Below are 22,825 nucleotides of genomic sequence, written 5' to 3' on the forward strand. Positions count from 1 at the left end.
TAAAATACACTTTTTCTAAGTTATGGTCATCACATTGTGAAGTATGATCACATGAACAGTAAAATCTGAGAAAACACAGGCAATCTACAGGAGGTAACCTGAAAATGGTACTTCATGGAAGTTTAACCAGTATAATGGTACACTTCTTTAGCAAGGCGTGAAAATAAAGCATTTGTGCTTTGCAAATGTATCTTATGCATAAAGGCTACAAATGTGAAAGCAGGTATCTGTAGTGGGGTGACCCTGGCTGGATGCCAAAAACCCACCAAAGTCACTTTATCACTCCCCTTCTTATCCAGACAAGGGAGAGAATGTTTAACAAAGGTTCACTGGCACTGTTACACTACTCATCTGCTGCCAGCAGCAACTTCTTAGCATCACTTCCACCTCTGTCCCAGTTTAAATGAGAAAAGGGTCTTTTGCTGAGGATGGGTTAGGAGAAAAGACCCAAACTTCTCTTTCTAGGCAATTATAAATCCGAAATTAAAAGGCTCCGACTGAAGGAAAACAAATTATGGAAAAGGGAAAAAATAACAGCCCTTTATTAAAAGGTATGTGTGTATTAACAGGAACATGGAAAAAAACCAAGTAAAACAACCAAGCAATACTCCTATACCCACCAATAATCCCCTTCAAGAACAAAACCGATAAGCCGGCAAAAGGAAAATTAAATAGTTCAATTTTTTGCACCCTTTGGTGCAGTTCCAGCCACAGTCAGGAGGGGGCTCCGTCGGGTCACTGGAGATGCAAAACTTGTAATGTCCTGTACCATTCACCAGGTGGCGCTGTTGGGTCACTGGAGGAGCAGAACTTGTAATGTCCAGTGCCCGTCACCAGGCAGCGCTGTGGGATCCCCAGTCACTGCCACATGGGATGGGGCAAAACAATACCCTCCCAGTATGTCAGAGGGAAAGAAAAAAAAAACAAACCAAAAACCAAAAAGAACAACTCAGTTCCCCTTCCCTTCCCACACTGGGAAAGGAGAGAGAGAATGGGGGGAAGGGGGAAGGAAAAAACCAGCAATAAAACAGAAGTTTTTCCCAATGGAAGAAAACTCACAAACTTCAGCTGGTTAGGGTTCGCTGTAAGCAGGGCCTGCAGCCAGCAAAATCTGAGCAGAGAGCAGCAGCAAAACTCCCCTCCGACAGGAAAGAAAAGAACCAGGCAGTGTGTACAACTCGCAGCAGGCTCTGCTCAGGGCAGAGAGCTGAGCTGACACGCAGCCCCACCTCCCAACCTCCCTCCAGTCACACAGTAGCCCCCACCCCCAACTCCTCCCCCTTCGTTCTCTAGGAGACTAATCTCTCGGCCATTAGTGGACCCGGCCAATTCTTTTGTTCACCTGATGGCTCATACACAGAGCACACACGCAGGGGAAAGGGAAAGAAAAATTCCTCGCTAAAATCAGAACTATGACAAGCCCTCATTTAAAATGCTGAATTTTCTGGTGTTTCAGCATAATTTTTAATAGGGGAACAGGGCAGAGGGGGCCTGCATGGCTGTCTATATGAGGAGAGGCCAGAGTTGCCCTGTGCAGGTCAAAGCCAGATCCACCCAGGGAAGAGCTGAGCCAGCCAGTGAAGCTGGTGTATGAGGAAGTGTTTAGGAAATGGCACAAGTCTGTCCTGTCTCAGGAAGTGTGTGTGGTGTTGGGGCCTGCAGTGCTAGGGTAGGTTAGGGTAAGTTTATTCAGCTGTAGAACCACAAGAACTGGAATGGTTTGACAGAGAAGAAACTGCACTGAATCACCTCAGGGTGTGTGTCAAAAGTTTTACATTCTCTTCTATGACAACTACAATAATATACATTCAGTGGTTAATTAATATGCTGGTTCTGAAAATCAGATTTGGCCTTCCAGCTCTCTTTTTTTTTTTTTTCATTTAATTTCTCAAAGTGAGATCTGTCCTCTTCATGGTGCTCCCTGTAAGGCAAAGACATAAATTTACACAGAAATGCTTCCTAAGATCTACATGGTTCCTATGAAGTAAGTGAATCTGCTGTCAGAATTTAAAGAGCTAACTGCTATAGCATGGAGGGTAAGAATAGGAGGGGATCTTCCCTGTGGCGTTTCTCAGGGTGCTGCAGCCTCAGTTAACTTTCAGACAAGATTTCTGAATTACTTAATTTGTAATGGAGTGTCTACATTTACATGACTAGATATAGTCTCAAGCAGCACCCAGTGAGATATATAGCTGAAAGGTAAATACTTAGGAAAGTTGGTTCATCCTGGTGTTTTGCACTGATTTTGAGCATTTCCAGGATCATAGTAGACAAACAAGGGCCTGTATGCAAGCCCAGGAAAAGGCATGCTAATGCCTTTGGGGCTATCTGGCTGGTGACCAACCACCAGGATGTTCCTCAGCAATGCTCAGTTCTAGGACCAACCCTTTTCAGTACATTTATCAATGATTTGGATACAGGAGTGAATGTACCATGAGCAAGTTTGCTGATGACACCAAACTAGGAGATGTTGCTCACTCTCTTGAAGGACCAGAGCCTTGCAGAGGGATCTAGCTGACTTGGAGCATCAGGCTATCACTAATGGGATGAAATTCAACAGGTCCAAATATTGGATTCTGCACCAGGGCTATAGTAAAGCCAGGCACAAGTATAAATTTGGAATGGCTGTTGAGCAGCTCTGCAGGAGAGTATCTGGGCATGCTGGTCAACAGCAGCTCACTGTGAGTCTGCAGTGTCTTCTGGCACACCAGGAGGATAAACACCATTCTGTGATGCATCAAACACAGCACTGTCAACTGGTCAAGAGGAGGTTATTATCCCACTGTATACAGCATTGGTACAGTCTCACCTGAAGTGCTGAGTGCAGTTCTGGGTCCCACAATATAAGAAGGACGTGAAGGTCCTTGAATGCATCCAGAGGAGGGCAACAGAACTTATGAGGGGGTTGGAAGGCACATCCTGTGAGAAGCCACTAAGGACTTTGGGCTTGTCCAGTAAGCTGAGGGGTGACCTTATTGCTCTCTACAGTTTCCTGAGCAGGGGAAGTGGAGAGGGAGGTGCTTATGTCTTCTCCTTGTGTTCCAGTGATAGGACACATGCGAATGGTTTGAAGATGTGCCAGGGAGGTTAAGACTTGAGATTAGGAAACATTTCTTTACTGAGACAGTGGCCAAACACTGGAAAGGGCTTCCTAGAGAGGTGGTTGCTGCCCTAAGCCTTTTGGTGTTTAGGAGGTATTTGCATAATGCCCTTAATTACCTTCTTAAACTTTTGGTCATCTCTGAAGTGGTCAGGTAGCTGGACTGGCAGATTATTGTTGTAGGTTCCTTCCAACTGAAAGGAATCTAACCATTCCATTCCATTCCATTCCATTCCATTCCATTCCATTCCACTCTATTCTATCTACTCTTCTCTAAATGTACAACACTTTGAGTGCAGTCTTTGAACAGCAGTGCCCTGTCCCGTCCTGCCAGGATGCCATGGCCCAAGGAAAGGGAGGTTGAATGGGGACACTGCTAAAGGCTATGTTAGCTGAACCACTCAGCCCATGGACTATGCATCTGACCAACAGAAGTTGAGACAGAGTAGCTGAAAGGTTAGGAAGAGGTATTTGTCCTGATGAGGAAAGAAAAAATAGAGGAAATAGATTTCTCTTTGGGCTCTTAGAAAGCAATATGAGGGTGGCACTGTCCTGGCTGCTGGTTGGGCAAGATAATGGGCAATGACATAGGGCTATTGCAGAGCTTTTTAAGGTCTTTAGATGTGGAAGATCAAGATAGTAGAAGTACAATGAAAATACAAAGGGAATAATAAAACGCAGGAGAAAATGGGAACAGAGAGGGAGGAGAAAGAGAAGATACTAGTCTGACTTTTGTATTTTACTAACTTGTGAGAAGAAAAAGCTCAATCCCTTTACATGAATCTTAGACATATGAAAAAGTATGCTAAACTATGCTAACAGAATTCAAATATAAAGCCAAGTGTTTAAGGCTGGGGCATGACAGGGATGAGATTGTTAGTGTAATCTTAATTCAGTTGTTTTGTGTGTGTGCACTATGCTCACTTAATATATCCTTTAGTCTGTTGAAACAGAAATCCTGTTAACAACCCTAACAGCTAGTATTCTCAAAATCTTGAGTTTCCCTGAAGATGGAATTTTTTTCTACTTAGAAAAAAGTTCTTTCCTCAGAGGGTGATGAAGCACAGAAACAGGTTGTCCAGAGAAGTGGAGAATGCCCCATCCCTAGGAGTGTTCCAGACTGGGTTGGATGGGGCCTTGAGCAACATGATCTAGTGAATAGCATCCCTGCCCATGTCAGGAGGATTGCAACCAGATGATCTTTGAGGTCCCTTCCAACTCAAACCATTCTATGATTCTATAGAAAGCACTTATGCAAATTTCAAGTTCATCTCTCATCTAGAGTTATGTAAATATTGTAGCAAGGACATAAGTATTGTTTCATTGGACAGAATTCAGCTGCTATAAATTGAAATAAATTATCCTCTCTTCATTTCATTTAACTTCATTTCCCTTACTCTTCCACATCTAAAGCTACCTTAGTAGAAGCCTTTTGTTCCTTTTGAGTGAAAACTAAGTTTCCACTAGGAAATGCATTTGTTCAAGTAATGCAATACATGAGGCTTCTTGCTTCTTCAAGGTAGATTTTCTTTCACTGCAGATCATCTTCAAAGATCCATCCTATTTGTTGAATGAGGTAGGGATTCTGTGCAAAAAATATCTGCAGTCATGTAATTATCAAAATGAAAGGAAATTACAATGTTTGTGCAACCTCAGTTGTGGAATTTCTGACCCTTGATAGCCTAATGTTACAACCTTTTAGTGCACTCTGAATGTCCTTAAAGGATCTGAATGATAAAAGATAAATCCTACCCTGTGCCATCCTATGGTCCCACATAGGCCACCAGCAGAATGGAGTAACTTCACTCTTCAGAACACCTAGCACCTTGTCAGGCTTGAGAGATGGGCCCATGCAAACCTGATAAAATTCAACAAGGCCAAGTGTAAGGTCCTGCACGTGGATCAGGACAATCCCAAGCACAAATTCAGGCTGGGTGAAGAATGGATCAAGAGCTGCCCTAAGGAGAAGAACTTGAGGGTGTTGGTGGATGAGAAGACATGACTTGACAATGTGCAGTTGCAGCCCACAAAATCAATGACATTCTAGACACTCATCAAAAGAAGAGTGTCCAGAAGCAGCTCAGGTTGAGGGAGGTGCTTCTGCCCCTCTAGTCTGCTTTCAGGAGACCCCACCTGAAGTCTAGTTCTGGACCAAACTGCCAGAAGAATGGAAGAAGATTAAAAGGAATCGGGGGGGGGGGGGGGGGGGGGGAAGGAGATAATCAGTGTGTTTGTGGCCAAATTTAAGTTTTCTGCATCACAGCATGTAGATGTTGGTTTTTCTTAAAGGTTGGTCAAAAATCTTTGCACATGAAGAAAAAACTTTGTGTATGCTAGGACTTCATTCTCAACAGCATCTGGAGTTCAAGCACATGAAAAGTCTGTGAAAATAGTCAGAAATTCTAGTTTTTCTTCATGGAGAGATTTACAGAAAGCACAATTTTCTCCAAATACTACTTTTTCAAAATCTCAGAAAAACTTACCTCTAAAAAGGAAAACTCAGGCAGAAAATTAAGTAATTTTTTCAAATATTCACAGGCTCTATTATTAAAAAGTCTATTATTAAAAAACAAGTAAGAGGAACTGCTAAAACCAGAAAGTAATTATTCTAAGGCAATCTCACATTCACTAGTGAATTAGTATTTCATATACTACAAGTGTTCAGACCCTGAGAAATAAAAATATTAAATTATTATTTCAAAGATAGAAAAACAGATACAGAATTCATGGGTGATGTTTGGAATTTGTCAGTTCTGTTAGAAAGCAGCTTGGTCTGGTTTGAGAAGAGTGAACAAAAAGAAGAATAGCATATGATTGCTATGACTTATTCTTTCTGAAAACACAGACCATATTTTCTGTTATGTAAATATGACTGAAAAAAACACTTTTATCAGTATGCAGTTTCTCAGATGCGATCCACAAAGGACACACTAGAAAAGAAATTTGCACTGTGTGCAAATACAGTTTTGCCAAGAAAGGGTACTGTTCGGGAGGTTTCAGGTCCACAGTGCCATGATTGCTGCATTTCAAAACTCATATGTAAAAAATACACTAATTTTTTTAAAAATATTTTTATAATCTTCAGCTGAGGCTGCAAAAACATCTGCAAAGACTTTGGGAAACAAAGCTAAGTGATGTATCTAGATAAACTTGGCAAAATAAAACAGAAATGACAAGCTGACATAATCTGTCTAATGGCATAAACTCTGTTTCTGTATGGTCAGAAAAAGCACTGAAGAAATAACAGCTACTGATAAACTCAAGTAAGAAATGAAAGCATTACTCAGGGATCAGTATCTTAAAAAAATTCCAGTAGGGGTGTAGTGCCACAGAGCTGTTTAGGAGATGTGCGATATATTTCTGGTGGCAAGACAATGAAATGTTGGAAGTGGGTGCATTCACTGGCAAAAGGATAGACTTAGAAATATTGGACCATAAGGCATCTCAGGGAATTATGTCATATGGTTGCTTTCAGAATCAAATCTAGTCTTAGTTTGAGAGTACCACATTCACTTGAATATAAGGCAACACTTACGTTTTGTCATCTATTCTAGGAGAAAAAATAGTGGTTGTAATATTGCTCCAGAACCTCTCCAGGCTCAGCTGATATGGCAGTGAAGATTCTTCTAAAGTGATGAAAATGCAGACAAGAACTTGGGCTCAGGGAAGAGGATGACATTTACTCTCTTCTTTTTTTTTTCTCTGCTTCACTTATAAATTAAACACAGATCTTGCATGAGGAAATGATGGAGAACTGATCCCACTCACTGAAAGAATCATGTGTGTGGGGAGGGAAATAAGTGGTTAGGCAGAGAAAGGAGGGCAAGGAGAAGATATAAAAGAGTAGGAGGAGGGAAGAAACACTAAATAGCAGTAATGGATGAGAAGTGAGGCAAGTGTGAGGTCCTGGCTCCCTTATCTTCAAAGGGAAAAACACCCCTGATTTCCTTAGGGTTTTTGGAATTTACACTCATCTGGTATTGAACAAACAGCAGCTGATGTAAGACAGCAGCAGTAGCACCCCAGCCCAGAGCCCTGGAGGAAGTAGTGCCTTCAGGCTGTGAGCTGCCAGAGCAAAGAAGTCTTTGTCCTTACAGTTGCCTCTGCCTTCTCCCACATAGAGCCAGTGATGACTGCCATCCATGATGGCTTCTTTTGCACACAGTCTTTTTTTAGGAAGGTTACTCTTGAAGCTATGAGCTTCTTGAAGAGCAACAACCTTTGGAGTACTAGAAAAAATATTTATAGCGAGTTTATACTTGTTAATTTTGCCCTTTAACAGCTCTTTTTTGCTCCCTTACTTGTAATAACCTCACTCAAAATATTTACAGAGCATCATATTATGTTATATTGGATTTTAGTCTGATAAAACAACCAGGCAATTTTTTAGATTTTTACTCTCATGTAATGACTCAGAGGTTCCCTAAACATCCTTAAGAGTTTCTTTCTGGGTTTTGTGCAGCTAGAAGTCCTTTGTTTTGAGTGCATTGACTAGAGCCGAACAAACAATTGCAGTTCAAATCTTTTCAGTGTCTAATCTAGCAAAATGGGATTCCCCTGTCTTTTCCATGAGAATGGTACCTCCTCACCAATGTGCAATCAAGTGGTAGAGAACTGTTTTTTCATGGAGAAAACAGGTACCATTGAAGGTTAGGCAAAATGCAGACCTTATTGGTGTTTCTTGACTTTTCAGCTCTGTAATTCTGCTCCTCCAGGACTTTGAGCAGGCCGGTGGCCATGTTGATACACAGGAGGCTTGAGATTCAGACAGCATAGCCATCTGTGGTTTTTTTTCCCATCTACAGGTATCCCACTGGGAGTTTCAATGCGTAACTCCTTTCAGAAGTATCAATAACTGCTGCCAAGCTTACAGGTGTTGCCCCAGCTGGTTGGCCATTATGGGCAGGGGTGTCAAAACTGAGTTTGGTAGCTTAATACCTCAGTAACTCAATCCGTCTTGACATTTCCCAGATTAACATATGATACAAAAACATGGTGATCTACGTCAATTAAGGCAGATACAAAGAACATGCAGATACAAAGAAAGCAAGCCTGGTGATTAAATCATAGATCTCAACAGGGAAACAATACACAATCATCTCATCTTGAGGACTGAAGTAATATAACATAGAGAATTTAACAGTGATGAGAAGAGGTTCAACTCTAAATTAGTTGGTTTGGGATTTCTCTCTGCTTGGCAGTAAGCTTGGCAAGCATAAACAGAGGCTTTTTTCACAAGATAACTAATGTTAACTCAACCAAATCAACCTGGGAACAGATCAAAATTGTAAAAGGTTGTAATCGAGACAAAGTTTAAAGCTTGGAGAAAGCTGTCAGATCCAGAGAAACTGCAACAGTAAATACGGAAGTAAACAATTAGATAGACCTACTACACTTAACTGTAATAATAAGTAAGTACTGTTTAAAAGAAAAATTAGGAAGAAAAAAAAGATGAATAATGAGATTTAATTGGAGTGATCCTTTCTTTGTCCCTATAGCTCTGTTTCCCTGCTCAGGATCTTATCTGTCCCCCTATTCATACTAAAGTATTACTTATAGAAGGGCACGAAATATATAGGGCATTTATTTCACAAGTCAGTAAAGACATTCCTGGTATTCCACATGTTTTTTTGCCTCTGACTCTGTTCACACCTCTGATTATCAAGTGAACACTCAATTCTTTAGCCCAGGGTTCAATGTGAGTTTGGTTTCCTTTATATTTTTTTTTCTTTTATCTTCATTCTTGGGAGTTTCTGCTTTTGCACACATACTGTAGGAAAGCATACTTCATGCAAGCCAAATATGTGAACAAGTTGAAAGGCAGAGACAGATGGAACCATCTTTGCGATATATAAACAAAATGCTGTGAATATAATGAAATACTAAAGCATTTGCATTACTGTGTGAGCTTGAGCTGAAAGAACAAAACTGATGCAACAGTTACTCATAAGTGGATTTAAAGCCTTAGTTTCTTTGCTGTTGACCTGCTGTTACTGCATGCAGAATATAATTTGGGACTTTTAGAAGCTAATGAATAAAAATTCCTAGCTACTTGACATCAATGAATACATCTAAGTGCTATGTATTGTTTATGCTTGATTAGTCTGCATTAATTTTTATCATAGTAATTTTCACTCTAATCATATGGAAGAAAGAACTGTTGTGAATCTTTGTCTTCCTCCCCTGCCCCAACACAGGGACTGCACTAGTTTTACCAACAGAAGCCTGTACACGCAGTTTGATTTTCAGAGGAAAATACCTAAAGCTTTATATGTTTCAGAGCTAACATGTGAAACCCAACCAGGAAATGACAATGGCAGTCCAGAAAAATAATGCAACCTCATAACTATGCAGGTAGACTCTAAGAATTGCCCACAATAGACTTAGACTCTTGCCACTCAGAGTAAAGTTTTTTTTAGCTCAGTGGCTTTACTTTAGCTTACGAGGTACTGTGTGAGAAATGAGAAATGGGAAACTGAGGAAGCTGTTCTTTTCTGCAGTGAGGCAGTATATCTCACTGCTACTGCCATTGTAACAAGTCATGCTGTGTTTCCTATGCTCGTTCTTGATTAGAGGTTTCCCTTAACATCTAATTTGTCCTTCTTGTTCTTCCCATAGCTGGTTACTTTTATAGGTCAGAATGTTGAAACAAGAGTCTGCAAAACATCTGCATGTGTAAATTAAAATAACTTTTGGAAATGTTTGTCCTGACTCCAGGGAGATCAGATTGTTAGCACTTTCTCTTTCATTTCAGCCTCTTTCTGGGATACACTTGGTCCCAGTAGAGGTCTTATGACAGGACAAACAACTCTCTGTTAAAGCAATAGCTGTGAACATCCTATGACTGGTTTTGTCATGCTTTACAATGCCAAAACATACCCTGGTAAAACTTGGGTGTTCTGTTGGGATTGGCACCTAGTATTGTATTGGTATCTCCCTCTTATGCTCATTGTAGTTTAATATGCCTCTGGTGGCTACATCATTTAAACAGGAAAATACCACAAAAATACTGAAATTCACCCTAGCAAGGAGCAAAGAGCATGTTCCTTGTGGGCTATGCCGCAGACATTACCTTGGAGCAGTTAGACCTAACGTTTATAAATTCAAGGAATCTCGGAGAATTACTGGAAGTATTGGCAGAATCTAAGATGAAGTATATGTACATATATATATACATATAAGTAGCGTGTGGTGATGGATCTCGGGCTACTCTGATGGATGGGAAGCAGCAACACGTGCTGCTTGCATTGCACCGTTGAAGAACTGAGCTAGACGCTGTAGGTCCTACCAAGTTCACAGTGCTGGCCCTTCCTTTGCGCTACTACCAGCACGGACGTGCTGCAACCTACATTTTTTGCGGGCACAGTTTTAGAATGGCTGCCGCGCTTCTCTCCCGTTTATCCGGTAACGCCGTCGGGTGCGAAGCGTCCGCAGACCAGAGGGACGCGTGTTTGACGGGGCACTGGCCGCCTTCGGAGTGCAGCGCCGTGCCCCTCGCTCCCCGAGTGGGGGGGGGCGGGGAGCTGCCGCAGCCGCGCTCCGGAGGGAGTCCCGCGGCACGGGCCCTCCCCCGGCGCGGGTGTCCCCCTACACGGGCCGATGGCAGCGCCGTTGCCTTGGGGACGGCGCCGCAGGGCCCCGGGGCGGGCGGGGGCGGGGCACGGGCCGCCCCTCCCCCACCGCCCTGCCCTATTATAGCAGCGCTTCCGGCCGCGCCGACCGCTCTGACATCATCCTCCGCACCTCGGTGACGTCAGCGCCCGGAGCGGCCCGTGACGTCGGTGCGTAGGGGCGCGCGGTGACGTGTTCTATTTAAAGGCGGCCGGGCGGAGGATGGAGGCAGAGCGGGCAGGGGTTGCTGCTGGCAGGAGCGCGCTGGCCGCGTGCGCCGCGGGGCTGTAGGGCAGGGCGCGGCGCGGCTCGGCTCGGCTCGGCTCGGCTCTCTCCTACCTCCCCTTTCCTTTCCCCAGCAAGGAAGAGCAGGACAGAGGAGCGGGCTGCGCGAGGCGGCTGCGCCTGCCCACCGCGAGGGGACGGGCGGGCGGTGGCGGAGGTGTGAGGCGGAGGCGGGGGATGCAAGCGGGCAGAGGCAGCAGCTCGGTGGCGCCGGAGCAGCCGTGCACCGCCTGACGCGGCGTCGCTCCCTCCTTCCCTCCCTCCGTCCCACCGGCGGGGCTGAGCCCGCGGCCCCGCCGCAGAGCAGCGCGGGCTCGGCGAGGGCCGCCCCTCCCGCCGTCCGCCGTGACCGATCCACCGCGGCCCAGGACGATGCTCTCCCGCCCGCCGCAGAAGAAGGCGTGACGGCGAAGAGCAGGCCCGCCGTCGTGGGAAGGAGGAGCGGCGCCCTGCATCTCCGCAGCCGGGGGTGGGCGGGCGGGCGGGGGATTGGGAAGCGCGGCGCCGCGGCGCCCCGGTGCCCGCGGGCGACGCGCGGCCGCAGCTCGCCAGTAGCGGCCCCACGCCGGGAGTCAGATGCCAGCGCCGGTGTCACGGCTCGCTCTGCCTCCTCCGGAGAATGCATCTGTGTCCGCCGCGCTGCTGGCGGCGGTGCTAGGGGGAGCGGCGGCTCGGAGCTTCGCGTGCACCGCCTGCCCCATCCCGCTCCACCTCTAAGGCACACGGAGCCGTTGGCGGCCGCGCACGTCCCGGCCAGAAGCGCCGCAGCCCCCGCCAGCCCCTCGCGGAGAAGGCGAACGCCTCCCCGTCCGCCCGCAGGAGGGGACCTGTCCACCCCCGAAGCCTCCGCTGCCGCCCGCCCGGGGGCCGGAGCCGCTGCCTGCGGGCGCCCGGCGGGGCCGGCGGCCATGGGAGCCCGGCCCGCGGGGGGCGCTCCGTAGGGTGCGGGCGGCCCCACTCGGCCCCCGGCAGCTGCGGCGAGCCCAGCGCAGCATCCCCGCCGCCACGGGGCTGCGGAGCTGCCGGCGAGGCGAGGAGCGCCCTGGGGACGCGGCACCGCCGGTGCCAGGCGCAGCCGGCCGCCATGGGGTAAGGATGTCGCGGGGGCTGCCGCGCTGGTGCCGGGGCGGGGGTGGGGGCGGCTGCCCGCGGAGCGCTGGCGGCGCGGGCGGGCGCTGCTGGATGCGCACGGAGGGGTACGGTCTTGCTGGAGGGGTGCGCCAGCAGCAGGAACCCTGATGCAATCGGTGCTGTGCATCAGCCGGGTGAAGGGAGAGTGGTGCGATTCGTGAGGGGCTTACCGCGATCTGCAGAGGCTCGCCTCCGCCGTAGCCACATCGGATCGCTGGAAGAGCCGTCTCGGCTTCCAGTTCCCCACCCTGAGGACCTTTCTCGGGTCGTTAAGCGATGGTCAGTCCTGAAAACGAGTGCATTAAACTCGGCGTGCTAAGGTGAAATTCCAGAACAGCGAAGGCTCGCTTTAACTCTTCAGTAGTCTTTAGAGGATATCAAACAACATGTGAATTTCCCAATAAATTGAAGGAGGCTCTAAGTAAATAGGCTTCACAGCAGGTCCCCTAGTAAAATGGTGCATCCACTTAAGGTTTTAAGGAAATGAGAAGGAATCAAATCGATAAAATTAATCAGATGTCATCTAAATTAGTAGATAAAAAGTGAAAAAGATACCTGTGAAAACTTTCCACAGCCACATCCTTATGAATTTGTGTAATGAGATGAAAAAAATAATCCTTGCTACCGGGCTTGTCTGATAGTGGAATGGTAACTCATCCATATTCAAAATCAACAGAAACCTGGTATGATTTGGCAAACTGCAAGGTGGAGGCAGATTTTTAATGCACTAACAAGATGCTATTTTTATAGGACTTTATGACAATAGTTCAAAGTCTACAAAAGTTATAAATCATGTCCTTTGTATTTTGTTGACTTAGGAATTCAAATATGAAAATGACGTATTTCTATGGAAGTTATAGGTGTTTCTTCCCTCTAGCCATTTAGGACACTTGGATTCTTCAATTTATTAACTTCCTTGAATGTGTGGTGATAATGGCTGCATCCTTGTCTCTGCCCTAGTCACTTGGGTTCACACTACAAGATGTAGGAAGGAATGATTCCTATTTCTTCGGTATCTTTCCTTCTATTAAAAAAAAAAAAAAATCCAAACAGAATAAACCCAAACTTGCACCTACCTACATATCCAAGAAAGTGATGTGTTTCAAAAACTTGCTCAAAGGCTAAAAATAATATTGTAATATTTTGGGATATATTTTTAAATCTGTTAGGCATTCACAGGTCTATGTAGCTTTTAAAATTAAAACACTGGAAACCCTCTCATTAATGTAATATCAGTACTATGTTTGTAGATATTTCAGTTAAGTGTATCATATTACAAATCTAAGGAGCTGTTGAAGAGGAGTAAACATCCATTCTTGAGAGCTCCAGTGTTGCTGGTGTTTTAGTGTCATTGCTTCTTAACAAACAGTACAAATCCGTATCTGTAGAGAGTTTAAATAATCTCAAGTACTGCAGTTGTTGGTGTGATGATTTGAATAGTATCTTGGCACATTGAGGTCAAGAAGATGAAATTTGCTATCAAAGACTTTTGAGACTCTTTAGACAGCACACACTGGGGTATTGCAATATAGAATTCCTTTGCAAACCATTTTCCAACAAGGTGGACAAACCCAGAAATGGAAGCTGGTAAGCTTCCAGCTCTCTGTGAGTGAGCACACCCAAGACAGGGTCAGCACCTACTCTGGATCCGTGGTTAAGTATCAGACCTTTGCTACTGTTCAGAGCAGAGTCTCGATTCAGTAGCTATTTTGTATAAATTTCTCAGTGCAGTTGCCCATAGATTTCAGAGTATTTCTAGACCAGGGTGCACTGAACTCCTAATTCTGCAGTTGTAAAAACAGTCTTACAGTTCTCCACTAAGGTTTAAAAACTGAGTGTTCTAGAAGCAAGTTGCAAAATGGTTGGTAATTCCTGAACCAGTGCCACACAAGGGTCTGTGTATTATATTCAGTATTTAATGGGTACTGCTATGCTGTGTAAGCTTGTACAGTCATCTTGTAGTGGAGAGTTTACCTATTCCAATGGTCAGAATACAGAAAACTTGATGAAGGGAAGGGTAGTTGGCTTGCCAAACCAACAGTGGCTTTCTTAATCTCGTTTGCTGTGTTGAAGAATTCACTGTTCTGCCAATAGTTCAGACTGGCACATTGAATACCATCAGGCAAGGCAGGTAATCATGCACTGTGTATGTGGACCCCAATTGGTGAGTAACTGGGCACTGGGCCAGTGCTGCTATTAAGTATTTTTATGAGAAACTTGAAACTAGAGAAATAGTCTCCAGAGCAGTTCAGGAGGCATTCTCCTTGGTGCTGTTCCATCTATGTGTGTCTCTCATCTCACAGGTGAAGGTAAGTGAATCAAGCCTAGGGATTGTATAGGCCAGATGTCCACTCTTGCTCCTCTGCCTGCCAGTCCGTCTCACCTCTCCTAGTTCATCCTCCCTGTTGCATAAACACAAGTTCTTATTGATAGTCACTGTTGAGTGATGTAACCATTGTGGACACTCTTTTTTGGGTTGACCACATATATGTATTACCAGAATATAGCGTACTTTAGTAGGAAGACACAGTTGTAAATAAGAGGACCTCAGTATGTTCTCTCCTAGTTCATAACATGTCCTTCCTGTATTCTCAGTGTTGAGTGATGCAGAATTTATCAGTATAGCACAGTTTTCTTTGAACAAAGCTGTGATTACATTAACAATCCTCTAGAAACAGCTCTGAAGTAAATATACCCAGGATGTATACTGATAGCCTAGGCTGTTGTATATGTTTACCAGGCAGTGAATAGTGATTATTCTGAGTTGGAAGGGACCTATGAGGATCGTCAAGTCCAACTCTTATGTGAATGGCCAGTGTGGGGATTGAACCCACAACCTTGATGTTATTAACACCGTGCTCTAACCAACTGAGCTAAAGCTGGCACCCATTGCTGTGTTTTTCTGGCCCCTGGTACTGCTTGTACTTCAAGCTCTGGGCAGGGGAGGTAGAGATTTGTGTTTGTGGAACATGATATAGTCGTTTCTTAGGCTGGAATGAATACACTTCTTGCTAGACACAGTGAGGAAGCTGCACAGCTGTGAATTCTGGTGGGGATGAGAAGTTGGTGTCCTCTTAAACATAATCACCAGAGCTAATTTCTGATTTATTAGTGAGTAGTCTCTCCATAACTGTTTTTCTCTATGGCCTTCTGTCCTGTGGACAAACATCTAAATTTATGTTATTACCTTTTCCTTTCACTCATGCTGAATTATAAGGAATTACAAGGTAAAAGCTTCTGTAAGATATGCTCATCTCTGTCATGTCATGTTAATCAAGTGTCTTTATAAAGACTTCATCTTCAGTTTTGTTGGACTATATTTAGTATGTTATCTTCATAAATGTGGTTATGATATGTGTCAGTTGGAAATGGCAGAATTAGAATACTAGGGTTCTTAAGTTGGCTAGAAAATATCGTGGAAGATTAGTATTTTAGGGTATACTTATGAGTGTTGCAGTTGCCTAGAAATAAGTATTTTGATTTTTGGAAGTCAGTGGCTGTTTAATCCACTCCTAGCTGTTTTTGAAGTATGTGGAGTTAGTCAAATGCATTTCTTTAAAGCACTCAGGATCCAGGGTCCCATTTTGAAGAGAGGATACTATAGGAGTAGGGGAATTGATAAATTATGTGAATTCTAAACTGTAGGATGTCGTGACTCTTGCAAAAGCCACTTGAAGTTTTAAAATCTAGAAATATGTGAAAATTTATACTGTATGAACACATGAGATAGACAACTCCTGGTGGAGAAATTGGTTTTAGTTTGCTGCCTGTTAACTTGCTTTCATAGGTATTTCCAAACTACTGTCTGGCCCTGAAATGTTTTGCCCAGCTACAGTTTCCTTTCTGTAGCTGGGCAAAAGACATGAACACTACAAAGCTGTTGTAAGCCAGAAGCTTTATTGACCATTGAATTTGACCAGACTCAGGTTCTTTAACCAGTTTTTCTCCCACAAGACTTAATGGTAGCTTTCCCAAAACTTTATCTTAGCAACACTGCCATCAGCTGTGCTTCTCTGACACAGAAATATTGCAGACAGTAGAGCAGGTGTAGCTTCTTGGCAGTAGCTCAGCACTGCTGCAATTCCTGGCCATCTCGCTGTCTTGGGTAAAATGAGGTGCTTATTGTGTGAAAGCAATGGCAGCAAGGTAGTTTATGCTGTCTTCTGTATCAGTGTGAAAAGTGTAACAAATACTCAGATAACACCCACAAAAGTTGATTATCTGAGAAGAATTAGTAACATATAAATACCGTGACAGATAGACTGTATGTAAATCAGCTTGATATGGTTAATAAACTACTTTTTAGGCAACAATGTGTGGAGACCTCTACCATGCTTAAATTATCTTCTGTCACAGAGGTTTTATGACTGCAAAATAAGCATGAGAAATCTAAACTAGATCTTTAGACCTGGCAACATATAAACAAGTGTCCTTAGCACTATGAGGGATAACTTCTGTGCTGATTTAGTGAAGGTATTATGCCTTAAGGTTGGTCTGTTTCAGCACTTATGTACATTATTAAGATTATGTAGACCAACTCTTTGGGTAAAATCCTAGTTCTGCTGAAAATAAGCATTTAAGTCCCTCCAATTCATCATGTTGAGATGAATTTTTTTCTCAGTGTCTCAAGGTAAACATCAGATATAAGCTTTGTGCATGTGTTCTTGTGATTTCTCCATTCCAAACAGTGCTTGCCCTACCACAGTTATTATTATCTTTGCAAGGCTGGTAACCAGATGTCGAAGCAATACCTGAGGAAATATGTGGTCTTGAAGCCACAGAGATTGCAATAGCTTGAAATTCTGTAACAGGACTTCTAATCAGGAGAGAAAATGACACTAACTAGCATTACAGTGTTTCTGCTTGCTAGTCAATTAAAGTTTTAAGTAGAATTTATATATCACTTTTATGGGAACTGTTTTGCAAAACATTTATTCTTTGTGATTATCTCCTAAAACTGTAATTTGATTTAAAGCTCTTAGCTGATCACTCTTTAAATCACTGCTTTCTAAATCTGTGTCTATGCATTCGTGTACTACAAAGAAACGCATTATCTTGTGATGTAAAACTAATTTACTAGTAATGTTTCATTAGTCTAGATGCCTGGGACACAATTTTAGTTGAGGCTATGCTTTTCCAGAGTATTCCAGATCAGTGACCATCTGAACAATACAGATTAGAATTTAGTTCTTCTACTCTTTAGATAATTTGAAGCTATTGAGGCCTGTAGTGATTACCAGGAACCAATGTTCTATTCTAGTCCAGAAGTTAACATTTCTTGCATAAAGGTGCTTAGCAAGGAAATGAGTGTGGTATAGTGATACCTGAAGAAGCTGAGACCAAATCTGGAAGGGAACTCATATAATTATATGTGAAAGTGCCTGTGTTTTAAACAGTGTGCACTTTGTATCTGAGAGAGTCCTGCAGTTGAGGGAAATCTTAGGCTTCCCCTTGTGCCTTGGTTATAGTGTTACTAACAGGTAACTATAACAAGGAGCAAAGAGACAAGGTATTCTGTATTATTTGAAGTAAAAACAAAAATCAGAGTTCATATTTTTTCTTTTTAATTTTTAATTTTTTAATTTTTATTTTATTTTATTTTTTAAAAATACCATGTTATGTTGAAACGTGTTTAAAAGCCCTACTTAGGTGAAAGCTTTCTATTAAAAAAAATTGGAAAAGCATGTTTTCCGGTTCAGGGTTTTGTGCTGATCTCCCTGCGAGACTTTTTCAGATATATTCTGTCTTAAAGCTAATGTGCAATAGATGTGAAAGCACTGCATTATAAAAAATCTTCTTTTAGATCCAGTTTTGATGGTAGGCTTCTTTTCCCCATTCTCTTCCAAGTTTTTTGTATTTTCTAAGGCTTGGCCGTGTGAGATCCACCAAAAATTAGTGTTGTGTTCAGGACAGGGAGATTAGAGGGGAGAAGAGGCTAGAGGGAGCTGTGGTTTTATTCCACATGGGACTTGCACTATGCAGTGTTGGACACTGTTGTACCTACACAGAGTTGATATTGCTCCATTCTGCAAAGTAATGGAACTGTGTTTCCATACTGTATTGATTTTCTGGAATTGCATCACAGACACGCTTCTGGCAACATACTACATTCTGACATGATTCTTTGGTGGCAAATAGTGGTGAATGCCGGTCATTGTTAATAAATTAATCTAGGGAGGCAATGTTTAAACATGCAATAGATGCTGGATTGCCAGGTACAAGCATATATTGACATTTCCAGTAACTAGTCATGATTTTTAGCTACAGATATCAAGTGATCTGACTTAAGCAGTCTGTATCACTTGTTTTGTCTAATGGTTTTTACCTGAATAAAGAGGGAAGAACTTGAAAAACATAGTTCCTCTCGTGTTTTTCTTCTTCCTCCACCTACATGCAAATGATTCACAGGCACTGTTTTGTTGATCTGTGTGGCTGTACTCTTTGCCAGCGTCTTGATTGTTAAGTTTTCATGGAGCCACCAAACAGTGGGAACAACAGAAGACAGGGACTGCGTTTTCCACTTGTCTGTTGTGGCACCAATGTTTGTGCAGTGAGCCATTCCAATACTGTAACCTAGCTGACTGCAAATACAGGGTCATGCACAAGGGAAGTGCCATTAGAGGTGAGACAGACCTACCTTTTACTGCAGCAGTGTCTCATGGGAGTGTTCAAAAAGATGCTGGGTCAGAGCTATCCCTATTCAAGTTTGCACTCAGTTTTGAAGCTCAAGTTTGGAAAGGTTTTTTTGAGACTGTCCAGTAGATTGAGTCTCAGCTTATTGAGGACTAGCGTTTTTGCCCCTTTCTATAGTATTTAATAGTTTAAAAACCCCTCAAACAACAAACAAACACCTCCCCCCCCCCAAAAAAAAAAAAAAAAAAAAAAAAAAAAAAAAAAAAAAAGGAAAACAAAACAAAAGCCCAAACAGACAAAAACCCCCAACTCAAACCATTATGGGTAATATTGCCGGGGTTTAAAATTTGGGTTTCTAAAATGCTTTTAAATTACTTATTCTGTAAATAATATATTCTAATCTTGGATCCATGGTTAATCTTGAAGCTCTTCTTGTAAGAGGACATATGATAAGATATTCCTCGAGTTTTAAAAATTGAAGAATGAGTTTTAAATGGTCAACACTTTTCAGTGAAGTGTTCATGAAATAAAACATCTTTGAAATGTATTCTCACAATTCCTACTTCTTAGGCCTGTTCATTTACAAAAGAGTGCTAACCATGGCTTTTCTGTTCAAAATTCTAAAAGAACGTACTGTGTGATATTGGACAAAACAGTGTTTTCTCAAACACATGACTTACTGTGGAGTATGCAGCCATGTCAGGCTTCTTAAGTATGAAATATTTTTCATACCAACAAAAACAAGCATATGGAATAATATATGTTGTATAGCTCTGTTATCAAATGACTGCATGCAGTAAATTGAGGCCCTAAGCAACTGTTTCAGTGATTGACTTTGAAACTGGAACACCTGTGCTTTTGCACGAGTGATATTTTTCATTGTGTAACTAAAGGAGTTAACCTGCAGTTAGGAACATTTCAGCTTCTGAATATGGATTTCCAAGTGCTTTTTTTAACATCTGAGTATACATCCCTTCCATGTCAATATATGTTCTTCCCATAAAAGGAAATCCTTTGCTTTAGCAAGCCTATTGCCCAGGCATCTAGAGCTCTCTGCATAGGGAGGAACTGAGTTTCTACCAGGAAATGATTGACAGTGCCTGGGAAAAGTGCTCAAATCCTGTTGATTTGAGTCCAAGGTAGTCATGGTTCTTCAGAATCACTGCACAGCTCTGATGGCAGCATGTCTAGCGATGTATGATAGTAAAACTCTCAGGATCTTTGAGAAGTTTTCAGGAAAAAGACACAGGCACTGAAGCATATTGTTAAATAAAGATCTGTTTTGATTGAATTCTGTGAAACATGAGCACTGAATGCTAGATGATTCTGTGATTTACCTCACATCTGAATGCAATTGCTGTTTATGTCTCTTACAATGGATCCTCATGGGCCGCTCAAGATCTGAAGTAGTTTTTACTGATAATTATGTACTTGGTGACCTTAAATGTAACATAGATATTTTTAAAAAATCCTCCCCTTTTATCCACGTTAATTATAGTTTTTAAAATCAGATTGCAACAGAAGCTAGAATAGTTCTGTTACTGGAATGGATTGATGAAGTGTTGTAGGGGCCTTTAACATATTCCACTTTTCTTGTTGGCAGGATTTGAGAATTAGTATTAGTCTGGAGTGGAATTTTTAGACAAAGACAATCTGCTTCTTCCCTAATTGTTCTTACAAAGAACAATTTTACTTACCATGAAAATATATTGAAAGAGTCCTTCTCTTCTGCTCTAAAATCCTAGATTTAAAGAATACTGCTGCTCTTGAGTACTCAGAGATGGACATGGTACTTCTCAAATCCCTTGCACTAAGTTAGCCTTAACAGATAGGATTGAAGTCTAGATTTTGTAAAGGTTACCTTCTGTTCCACCATCTTGCTTGTCTTTTTGTCTTGGTACTTCTGCCACTGACTATTGTTTTTGTCAAACTTAAGACTAATACCAGGTATGGTATTAGTACTTTCTGCTCATGGCATTCTGCTTACGAGGTTATGGAATCATATATCATATTGTGTATTCTGTTTCTAAACACAGAATCTGTTAGTAGTGGGAAATGGCAGTTCCTGCTACATAGACTAGTATTTGATGCTTCAGTTAAGGCTCTTTTGGACATAAACGTGAGCACCGAAGTGTTCCAATTTGGCAAGAGTATGTCATGTTTAGCATAAGCTATGAAAGGTTTTTAAATACAGCTTTATTTAAAACTGACTTTGCAATACAAGCATTCTGGAAGTAACTAATGAACCTACTTCATTTTGGCCACTGTTCATTTCATGAATAGAGAAACACTAGGGCTTGGCTTCTTACATTTAATACCTATTCTGATATTTGTGCAATGGCGTGGCTGTTTCTTGGTTCACACAGAGGTTTTGAATGCACTGAACTCTGCTGGTTCATTCAAGTACGGTGTAAGGAAAATTCCTGTTCATAAAAAAAGGTCATGCTGAAATAACTGATTCTTAACAAGCACTGATTCCTGGTTTTTGATTAGATGCTTCCTGACTAGTAGCAGGCATTTATTGCTGAATGTTTTTATTGAGTTATTAAGTATAAGCCTCTAATGTAAGCAATTCAATTCCATGCAAAATAAGTAAGAAAATTCCAGATTTATCTATCACACAAGCATTCGAACCAACACTTCTGCACAAACTGTATAGTTTCCATTTTGTTGCTCAGTTTGTCAAAATGCTAAGCAGTTTCCTGAGACATGATTTTTTTATTTTCATCTGAGTAAAGGAGTGACACCTACCTCCTATATTGAGGTTAAAAATAAGTATGTGCCTTTCCTAAGTATAACTTAAAATCTGAAGTATTGTTTGCAGAGTGGTTGGTAATCTAGTTCCAGTACAATTACTGCATTGTACTTTGTCAGCCTCCACCAGCACAATCAAAGCAAGCGCATGAGCTGTCAGTGGAGATATGTTTCTTTATGTTATTTCAGTAGCAATACCCAAGGGTAGTACTGATACAGCCATGGAAAGTCATGTTCACAGAATCATGTAATCACAAAATAGGTCAGGTTGGAAGGCATCACAGTGGATCATCTGGTCCAACCTCCCTGCTAAAGCAGAGCCATCCTAGATTATATGGCACAGAATTGCATCCTAGTGGTCCTTGAATATCTCCAGAGAGGGAGACTCCAAAACTTGTCTGGACAATCACGTGCATGGTCACCCACACAGTAAAAAAGTTCTTCCTCATATTCAGGTGGAACTTCCTGTGCATCAGTTTCTGCCCATTACCTCTTGTCCTATTGCTCAGCACCACCAAGAAGAACCTGGATCCATCCTCTTGGCACCCTCCCTTCAGATACTTATTGACATTGATGAGGTCTCCTCTCAGTTGTTTCTTCTCAAGGCTAAACAGGCACAGCTTCCTCAGCGTCTCCTCTCAAGAGAGACGCTCTAGTTCCTCTCATCATCTTTGTAGTTCTCTGCTGGACCCAACCCAGGAGTTCCATGTCTCTCCTGCCCTGAGGAGCCCAGAACTGAACACAGCACTCCAGTTGAGGCCTCACCAGGGCTGAGTAGAGGGGCAGGATGAGCTCCCTCGGCCTGCTGGCAATGGTTTTCCTAACGAACCCCAGGATACCATTCACCTTCTTGGCTACAAAGCCTTGTTGCTGGCTCATGGATAGCTTGCTGTCCAATAGGACCCCCAGGTCCTTCTCCACAGAGCTGCTTTCCAACAGGTTGGTCCCCATCCTGTGCTGGTGCTTAGGGTTATTCTGTAGGTGCAAGACCCTGTACTTGCCCTTGTTGAGTTTCACACAGTTCTTTTCTGTCGATCTCTCCAATCTGTCGAGGTCCTTCTGAAGGGCTGCACAGCCCTCTGAGGTATCGGCCACTCCCAGCTTTGTGCCATCAGTGAACTTGCTGAAGAGGCATCTGCCCCTTCATTGAAATCATGGGTGAACAAGTTAAGCAATACTAGCCTAATACTGAACCTTGGGAAATACCACTAGTGACAAGCCTCCAGCTAGACCCTCTGCCGCTGATTTCAGCCCTCTAGGATCTACCATTTAGCCAGTTCTCAATCCACCTCACTGTCCACTTATCCAGCC

At 42.8% G+C, this 22,825-nt stretch overlaps 1 protein-coding gene across 1 annotated transcript in view; it reads left to right on the top strand.

Moving 5' to 3' along the window:
* Positions 1 to 12,003: 12,003 nt before the first annotated feature.
* HOMER1 (homer scaffold protein 1) overlaps positions 12,004 to 22,825 on the top strand; it is an 88,946-nt gene continuing 78,124 nt past the window's right edge. The window contains exon 1 of the mRNA XM_027882527.1: positions 12,004 to 12,085. Coding sequence (XP_027738328.1) covers positions 12,081 to 12,085 — 5 coding nt within the window. The 5' untranslated portion in view covers positions 12,004 to 12,080. The remainder of the gene's footprint in view (positions 12,086 to 22,825) is intronic.

This window comes from Empidonax traillii, unplaced genomic scaffold, assembly GCF_003031625.1.
Source record: "Empidonax traillii isolate 1590-97213 ecotype Southwest subspecies unplaced genomic scaffold, ASM303162v1 scaffold8:size5222938, whole genome shotgun sequence".
Taxonomy (NCBI): domain Eukaryota; kingdom Metazoa; phylum Chordata; class Aves; order Passeriformes; family Tyrannidae; genus Empidonax; species Empidonax traillii.